Raw genomic sequence first — 9,978 nt, forward strand, 5'->3', positions numbered from 1 at the left:
TGGAACATTGCGTGATACGGCTTGAGTGAGCCAATGCGTGTAAGTGACTGGAACATTGCGTGGTACGGCTTGAGAGGAGTATGCCTTTGATCTTTTAGTGTGTGCACATGTGTCTATGTTCGTCTGGGTATATGTATGGGGAATATAAACACATATGGGGTGGAGTGCCCTTGTATGCATTTGGGGGTTAGAGGATGATGTCAGTGGTCCTGATCTATCACTCTCCGTTCGCTTGAGACAGGGGCTCTCACTGACCCTGAGCTTAGGCTGGGGTCCATCAAGTCCCAGCCATTCTCCTGTTTCTTGAAACACTGGCGTTATGGTCATGTGTGGACACATGAGCTTTTGAGATGGGTTCTAGACTTGAACTAAGATCTTAGTGGCTGTGCAGCAAGCATTCATATCTACAGATCTGCCCTCAGTTTCTTATACACATGGACATAGGTTCAGAGTCTTCCCTAGCCCTCTCTACTGTTACTTTCTCACAAGGAAATTAAAAATAACCAAATGTAGTAGATTCTGAAAATAATCTTTTACCTTTTGCGAGTTGAATCTAAGGTCATCCAAGAGACTAAAAACTCAAAATAAATCTAATTCAAAGGAGCCATGACACAAAAAGTTCTGGATATGTTTATATTGACATTTTTAGTGGAATGACAAAGTAGTCTCGGAGATCTTATATTTTGTTATTTTTTGAAGTTGCCTTTCATTTGCCTTATAAAACCACAATAATATATGCAGTAAAAACCAATGATAAATTTACTTCTTTGGGAGAGAAATGAATCATATCCTAGTAGTACCTGAAAGGTCCAAAATTGCCTCATTTCTGGATGAGTTCATACAGAACTACTTAATTCAAATAAGATGCACCATGGACTCTAACTTGAAGCAGCCTTGAAGATCATACTTCAACCTAATACAGCCAATGGTGACATGGTAAGCTCAGAGAGAGGAAGCTGATGCTGCACAGTGAGTTCATCGAGGACTGCAGGAACAGATTCCTTTTCTCTGCTTATTGAAAGAATAAGAAGGCAGGAGAAGAAGGAGCGCAACACTTGGCCATCTTTTATTGGAAGCGTCACTCACACACGTACACACACATACATACCTGTGTGCACACACATATATCCACATGTACACACATGTACACACATGTACACACATGTGGACTCAAGTGCTCAAGCACACACACACACACACACACACACACACACACACACGCACACGCACACACACACACACATGCACACGCACACAGAGCATGTAAAGAGACAGATGAAACCAGTGGGGAGGGGATCTAGAATCCAAGTTTGTCTGGCAGAACCAAAACTTTTATGTTTGTGGGTAGAGGGGGTTCCCTTTGTCTCAATATCTCAAGGCACATGACAGTTTAGGAAAGGGAGGGGCTAATTAGTTCTTTCTCAAGATGCTCCCTCACTCCATGGTTTCTTCTGGTATGTGGGTGAGTGGAGTCCACCAAGTCTTTGTCTTAAAGAGGGAGAAGAATCATGAAGTTGGCCAACTTAAATATTTAAGTGAAAAGCACATAATCCTATCCAGAACTTTTCTCTCTGTCTGTCTGTCTGCCTGTCCATCTGTCTGTCCGTCTGTCTACCAGGGATCAATCTGATGCCTACTCTCTCAGAACGGTTTTCCGTAGATGCATTGCCTGAGGGGGGACAGAGAGTCTAGAGCTTTTTAACTCTGAGCCTATTCTGCTCACTGCATAGCAGCGACGGTGCGCAAAGGAAGGAAGAAGTCTGCTTACTCAGCATTTTGGAAATAATAACAAGCAGCATATGTTCACAGTGTGGTATATCCTGGAACAATGTTATTTATTTTACTTTTGTAAAAACTGTGCTTGTATGTATGTATGTGAACCATGTACATGCCTGGTACTCTAAGAAGTCAGGAAAGGACACTGGATGCCCTGAGAATGAGTTATAGACAGTTTTAAGCTCCTGTATGGGTGCTGGCAACCAAACCAGCATCCTCCACAAGAACAGTGAGTGCATTTTCATTGTAATCTATCACTCCAGCTCCTTTTTATTTCCCCATATTTACAATTTATACATATATGTATTTAAAAATTAATTTTTAAATTTATGTCTGCACGTCTCTGTGTGTGAGCATGTTTGAATATGAGCCATACGCATGCAGTACCCACAGAGGCCATCAGAGGAAGTTGGGTTCCCCTATGTGGGTGCTGGCGTTTGAACTCTGGTCCTCTAAAAGAGCAGCAACTGCCTTTAGCTCAAATTTAGAGTTTTATTTGTGTGAGTTGAGCTTATGGGAACACTGTATGTTCTGGCTTCTATAAGTGTGTGAGGAAGGTAGTTGTATCAAGGCTTTGTGGGTTCATTGGGATAGAAGACATTGGTGACTGAGCATAGTACCTGCTATGACAGACGCTTGCTATGTGCTGGGTGTTATGTGTGTACTGCTCAGACAGGGCCAGAGAGGAAGTGGCCCAACGTTTAACTGAGTTTGCTGGTGGATGTTCTAAAAGCAGCCACGCAGAGGCAGCTTCCTCATCTTCCACACGGTGCTCTGTGCCACACGAGGCTTGGCTGCAGTGGTCATGGTACATCTCAGGGTATAGTGCTACAGTGGACTACCCTGTGCACGCCTCACTCTGCTCTTATGCCAAGCCTCTCCAATCCAGATGATCAGCAGCACATCTAGTTAAGCATCAAACTAGGATAGCATTTGTCATTGCCATCCTCCCCCCTAACCCCCCGCTAGGATAGCGTTTGTCATTGCCACCCCCTTCCCCCCACAACATTTACTGAGTGGTCATTGGGCATCTGAGTGAGAGACGAACCACTTCTATCTGTTGCCTGCATCACCCAGTCTTCCTCTGGGCCTGACAGATGAGTTGTGCAGTGCAGCTGCTCCCTCCTCTCCCATGTGGTCGTTATCTATATTCTCACGGCTCGGGCTGACTCCGGATTCTGGGAGGCCCAGCTGTGGGGAGCTAAGGAGTTTTTTTGTTTGTTTGTTTGTTTGTTTGTTTGTTTTTGAAATTAGAATTTCTTTTAAAGGTGATCTCAGGGATCCAGAGAAACGATTATGAGAAACCCAGTGTTGGCATGATGGTGGTCAGTTTGAAGCGACGCCATCCCAACCCACCTTGGCAGTAGCTTACGTCATCGTTCCCTTGAATCTCACAGTGCCTCTATCTTCTTCTAAAAGACCATTTTTTTTTTTCTGAGTCAGGGTTTCTCTGTGTAACAGGACCCTGGCTGTCCTGGGTTTCTGTAAGTGAGTCCTGTCCTGAATTCACTTTGCAGACCAGGTTGGCCTTGAATTCAGAGAGATCTGCCTCCTTTTGCCTTGCAACTCCTGGGATTAAAAGTCTGGTACAAAAGGCTACATTTTAAAGTCAGCCTCGAGCTACAGATGAAGTGAGGTAGCTGGAGCCTGTACACTGCACAGAGCAGATCGTGTGTCCTTCAGATAGTCTCCAGTTCCCTGCAAGCTTTGCACACATTGATCTTAGGATGATAGCACAGGGCTACTTATGTCACAAGCACAGCTTCCTGCTTTCCTTTCCTTTGGAGACATGATTTCACATAGCCCAGGCTAGCCTTGAACTTGCAATGCAGACGAAGATGACTTTGAAATAGTGATCCTCCTAATTCCACCTCCCAAGTACTGAGATGACAGGCATGAACCACCACGCTTAGTTTATGAAATGCTGGCGACTGGACTCAGGGCTTCTTCCTGCATGACGAATAAGTGTTATGCCAACTAAGCTAGATCCCAGATCCTACAAAAATGATTTCTAGTAATGTTCAGCCTACTGTATGTATGGTCTCAAATTTCTGTATAAATTTCATGAGAATGTTTGGTTTTGAAGAAGGTATTTGTTGAAGCCTTTACAGAAGAAATGTTTCAAGGCTAATGTGCTGTGATGCAGCTAATGTGTACTTGACTCCTTGGTTGTAACTAATTTTTACTCTTTTCCCCTTTTTCCTATAGTCTGGGGCTATGGATTCCTGTCAGTGACAATTATCAATCTGGCATCTCTCCTGGGATTGATTTTAACGCCCTTGATAAAGAAGTCTTATTTCCCCAAAATTTTGACTTATTTCGTGGGGCTCGCAATTGGGACTCTTTTCTCAAATGCCATTTTCCAGCTTATTCCAGAGGTAAGGGAGTGGGCTATGCGTTTCTGTGAATACTTGCTTCTTTTAAACATTTTATCATGTTCTGCATTGTAGCCTTCATAATCTCCACAGCATTTTATGATGGGTTTAGAAGGCTTTGGATAAGAGATATCAGAAACATGGTAAGTGGCAAAGATTGTCTCATGCTTTATGGAGTGTTGGAGTGAGAGACAAAATTACTGTACTAGGAGGGCAGCCACCAGGGCGGGCATGCTTAGACAGTGCTAGGATACTTCGGAGAACTCAACACTTCATCCTGCCTTTTAATTGGCAAAAATTTAATTATTCTGCAGTTTTATTATTTATTTTCTATAGACTATCTAATGCCTAAATTTTATTGAAGATAGAATACAGAATTAATTTCCTTCTGTCTTTACTACAGTTGAACAAGATGAGAGGTTAACTGTGTGTTCTGTTGGCAGGCCCCTCCCCCACTTTCTTTTTTGTTTCAACTGACTGAGAGGAGAAAATCAGTCATGGATCAGCAAATAAAGAACAGCTTATCTTTTCCCTTTGATTAACGTGTATTACTTGGTAGTGACTGCAGTCCTTATCAATTATTGTTTACTTAATCAATATGCATTATGCATGCTTTATTTCCTATCTGTTATGGCCATATAGGGAAAAGAGCTAGTGAAAGGAAAGCAAGAGAGGAAGCAAGAGAGGAAAAGGAGAAATCCATATGCACAGGGCCGTATCTCCCCTTGTATTCTGCACATGGAAAAAGCAAGAGACGAGCCCCAAATAAAGAGAAGGCAGTCCTCGGACTATGCCCCTCTTTTAAGTTTTACAAAAATAACAAAAGCTTCTTCTAGTTTTTAATCTGTATGTAAAAATGAAGCATACATTCTCAGAGTTATAGTTTTTATTAGTACTTGTGTAGAAACAACCCAAGAGAAATATTTACTGAAAACCCTCAAATGCAAAGGAGAAAGCTGAAAAAAATCTAAGATTAACTGACGTGAGGACAGCCGTACCTTGGCTAGTTACCAATGAGAATCACAATGCACTCTTTTTCTTTAAAACCTGTAAATACATTTGTATCATGTGTTTAGGACAATGGTGTGTTCTATGTACGTGCATTTAGTATCTGGTGTGTTTGTGACTCACTTACTGCAAATATTGGTGTGGATTGCTGGAGAGGAATCTGTAGGCTCTGGTGGTTTTACTTTGCGGGGTGACTGCTAGGAGGTAGGTTTTAGTGCATCGTGTGTGGTCTGGTTACTCACCGTTTCAGACTGTTTGAGGGTGGACTTAATTTCAGGGATATTGAATCCTATGAAATCACGGTATTGTTTTCCAGGAGTCAGTTAAACTGGTTTGAACTTACTTGTCCTGTCTCCCCCTCCTTAGGCATTTGGATTTAATCCCAAAATTGACAATTATGTTGAGAAGGCAGTTGCTGTGTTTGGTGGATTTTACATGCTTTTCTTTGTTGAAAGGACACTTAAGATGCTACTGAAGACATACGGCCAGGTAAATGGGCTTGACTGAAGACATTTCATAGCTTGCTTTTCCAGGCTCCCTAACAAAGGCAGGAATTGTGGATTATGTGACCAGTCTGACTGTTACACTAGCAAATGGGAAGAGAAGAAAAGTCAGTATATTGACAAGTATAAGAAAGATATCTGACTCATAGAATTTGAAACTATTAACCCCAATTTAATGTAAAGTAATAGATGTGGATAATTTGTATCCCCTTTATATTGATTAAATAACCACATATATGCCCCCTATCACAGAGAAAGCAGAAACCACAGAATCTAGTATATAAGAATCTCTTTAAAAAAGAAATGTTAGTACTTTAAAGATTACATTGCAGATAGAGTTGATATAAAAATTTTCTTTTATAAATGAAAAGCAATGGACCATTTTCTTATCTAAAGGAGTCATCCTTTTTTTCTTCTTATAACTTAACTTGCTTTATTCACATGTAGAATGACCATACTCACTTCAGGAATGATGACTTCGGTTCTAAAGAAAAAACCCATCAACCCAAAACGTTACCATTACCTGCAGTCAACGGTGTGACATGCTATGCCAACCCTGCTGTCACCGAGCCTAATGGACACATCCACTTTGACACTGTCAGTGTTGTATCCCTCCAGGTATGTCATGCTGATTGCATTTTTCTCTACTCTTCTGTGTAATTGTCACCATAAAGGTAGCAGGGAATGCAGTGGAATCAGTATTTCAGGTGCTCATAGGTTAAATCTGCCTACCTTCACTGGATCAGCCACTTCACACTCTTTCTGCTCTCCCGCTGGATGCTTAAGCCCACAAAGTGAAGGAACTGTGGATTCATTGTTCTTCAAGGTTGTTTAGCTGTACGAGAGCCTCCTGTTAGAATTTCACAATACCCGTAGCAAAATTAACTCAGGACATTTCTCCCACTTCAATTCTTTCAAGATCCCAAACCAAAGAATCCTGAGCGATTTTGAAATTGCAAGAAGATCTGAAGCTTTCAAAAGTCGTACTCATTAATTAACTGACTTAAAATTTATATTTGCACTGTTTGAAGAATATTAATGGGTACCATTTTTTAAAGCAAGTATTTCACACCAGGCAATATGCTAGGCAATTATTGATTTTATCTCATCATTTTTAAAATAAAATCTACTGGAAGTAGAGGTTGTTCTCTATGTATTATGACCATTTTCATTTCAAGTGATAGAAATCAAACTCAAATTATCTATGGTCAAAGGATTAATTGTTGGAAAGAAAACTGGTATGTTGCATGGGAGAGCCAAGCTCCTGGGACAGCACCATCAGCTCCATCAGCATCATCATCAGCATCATCAGCCCTTCTCCCCTACAAGCATCTCAGCATCACTTTGTTCCTGTCACCTGGACTACCCTTCCACAAGTGGAAAACAGCCATGGACTGCTCCTGAGACTTAATTTACTTTCGGTATTTAGGATGAAACTGATTTCTTATTTTAGACCTCCAATTCCTTGTAAGCATCCTCTTGGTTTGCTTTCAATTAGGCAGTTACTTTAGACTGAACAAAGTGTTTAGATGATGGTCAGGCTCCTTGTCGGGCTTTGAAGGAACACTAGGGCCAAACTAACAGGAAGTTATTTATAGTGGTGCAACAAATGATGCTTTTAACTAAGATTTTCAAAAGAATATAGAGATGTCTAAATAGATAATTTTACGTTGTACTCACAATTGATATTTTATTGAGTGTTCCAGGCCTGTGCCTTTAACAATAGACTAATTATCTTACCACCCCATAAACTAAAGGACAAATACTGTTTTAATTAGGATGCAAGGACTTAGAGATGTTAACCAACCCAATATAGAATACAGATGGAGTAGACAGATGATTAAAAAGGGGTGCTGGGAGGACGGAGCCACTGGTATGCACTGTAATTATCATCAAGCAGATGGAGAGGATAAATCTTCGGTGTGACTCATCCGGTAAATGCAGATCCACAAGCTACGAAGTCAAGCATACTAGATAAGTGAGCAGTTGAGATGAGAAGGAAAAACAACCAAGAGAGATACAAAGTAGAAATGAAATATTTGAAAGCCATTGTTGAGAAAAACAACAAAGCAAAGACACTTGAGTTTCTTTCTGGAAATAAAATGTGCTTGTCACATTCTCCTCCTGCTGGATGAAGGGAAATTCTCAATTGTGTTTGAAGTAGCTTTGTGTTAATATCAAACTAACTGGAAATTATCTTAGGTAGTGTAATGAATAATGGTTTTAATTAAGATTTACCAGAAAACATCCTAATATCCAAATAAATGGTTTCCTGTAGTATTTAAAAATGAACATTTTTTTTTTTTATGTGCTCCGGGTCTGTGTCTGAATGGTAGATGGCTTACCTTATTTGATCCTCATAAACCAGGGTTAAGCACAGCTATGCTCAGGTACTTGGACTCAGAGATGTCAACCAAGTCAAGGACACATACCTTCTGGGAGCCGAAGCTTGCCTAGCACTGGGGCTGTTTGGAGCTGTGTTCTGATGTTTTGCTGTTCTTCCTGCTTCACAATGCTAGAAACAGGATGACAACATTGGCAATGTTCAGTACTGTTTATCCTACTAGGAGGAGAGATGGATTAGCTCACTACTGCTGTCTGAAGACATGAAGACAAGAACAGTTGGTTCTTTTGAAATCATGGCTGAAATTTGGTGGTGATTCCAAAGAGCCAGTCAACTAAGCTGCCAGCTTAAACACTGATGAATGAATCTTTTAGGCCAGTCATGGAGACACAGGTCTATAAGCTCAACCCTTAAGAGGCTTAGGCCGGAAAATTGCAAGGTGAAGGCCAGTCTAGGCTCCAGTGAGCTCAAGGTCAGTCTGGCTTTGTGAAATCTCATCTCAAAACAAAATGTGAAGTAAAAGAAAGAGGGTTGTACCCTAGTGGTTTAAGTGCTTAGTCTGGGCAAGGCTAAGTTTAATCCTCAGCACTCCAAAACCCAACAAATGGGATAAAAGTTTCTTCAGGTATCTGATGGCATGAGATTTGAAGCCTCCTTTGAATTCTTACCCTGAGGAAGATTATTCTGTGTCCCCTAGAATGAGCAATATCAGGTCAGGCAGGGCTGCTCTTCCACGGAGCATTGTAACCCTGGTCCAAACCTGAGCATTGGGATTTTCAGGCTTCTAATATATGATCCAATGCAATCCTCAGGCTTCTAATATATGATCCATTGGGGTCTTCAGGCTTCTAATATATGATCTAATGCAATCTTCAGGCTTCTGATATATGATCCATTGGGATCTCCGGGTTCTACCACATGACACATTGACAATAAAGAGTTTAGGATTTAAAACTATTTTAAGGAGCTGGCTGGTGGTGGTGCATACCTTTAATCTTTGTACTGGACAGGCTGGTACAGGTGAATCCCTGTGAGTTTGAGGCCAGACTGGTCTACAGAGTGAGTTACAGGACAGTCAGAGCTACACAGAGAAACTACATCTCAAAACAAACAAACAAACAAACAAACACACAAACAAACACATCTAAAGGGCTAATGACCACATTAACAGAGAACAAGTTATGGGAGTTGATCTCTTCTTCCATGATGTAGGTTCCAGGAATTGAAACCAGGTCATCGGGCCAGTACCCTTACCTCTTGAGGCATCTTGCTGCTTCCCCTTTCCCAACATTTCATTTTTAACTAGCCAAATTGGTTGAAAGCTTGGGTTGATTAAGGTATTAAGACTCTTGCTTTAGAATTAGCTTTGCTTGAGGATGTTTCCAGTAAATCTAAGTACCATGACAAAGGCGGGTCCTACTTTACATAGTTTAAATGTATCAATGAAAAGACTACTTGTACTGGACTTGTGCAGATTTTCCTCCATTTTTCAGTAAATACTGAGTACTTGCTCAGTGCCCTAAGCCCAGGGGTTTTGAGGCAAACACATTCTCCTACCTTCTAGTCTATGTAATGGAAATAGTAGAAAGGGTGAAACCAGAAGGTATGAGGAAGCAATAAATATTGTGAAGATAATAAACCCTGGTGACTGACAGTGGCGTGTGGGAGGAGATTCTTTCAGCAGAATAATCAGGAAAGATTCTCTCAAGAGGTCAATGGAGGGTTAGGTAATGAGAAGAAGATAGTCAGCATGAAGATGTCTAAGAAGACAGTATTCTGATAAAAGTATAGACTAGTCAATCCTGTCTTGCAAATAAGAGAAGTGGAATGTTAATGATATGAGATTCTTGAATGTTAGCATGGCACACCTGTGGCATGAGTCTCCCAGTTTTGGAATAGAAATTATTGGATTTTCTCCAACATCTCTTCATGATAAAAGTCTTGGAAAGATCAGGAATTCAAGGCTCATATT

At 40.9% G+C, this 9,978-nt stretch overlaps 1 protein-coding gene across 3 annotated transcripts in view; it reads left to right on the plus strand.

Moving 5' to 3' along the window:
• The window catches only part of Slc39a8 (solute carrier family 39 member 8), a 69,361-nt gene that overhangs the window by 32,436 nt on the left and 26,947 nt on the right, over window positions 1–9,978 (plus strand). For all 3 annotated transcript variants that reach the window (XM_031375618.1, XM_031375616.1, XM_031375617.1), the window contains exons 4-6: window positions 3,985–4,154; window positions 5,526–5,648; window positions 6,110–6,280. In XM_031375618.1, the coding sequence (XP_031231478.1) occupies window positions 3,985–4,154; window positions 5,526–5,648; window positions 6,110–6,280 (464 nt within the window). The remainder of the gene's footprint in view (window positions 1–3,984; window positions 4,155–5,525; window positions 5,649–6,109; window positions 6,281–9,978) is intronic.

The sequence above is a fragment of the Mastomys coucha genome, unplaced genomic scaffold (assembly GCF_008632895.1).
Source record: "Mastomys coucha isolate ucsf_1 unplaced genomic scaffold, UCSF_Mcou_1 pScaffold16, whole genome shotgun sequence".
In the NCBI taxonomy this organism is placed as follows: Eukaryota; Metazoa; Chordata; class Mammalia; order Rodentia; family Muridae; genus Mastomys; species Mastomys coucha.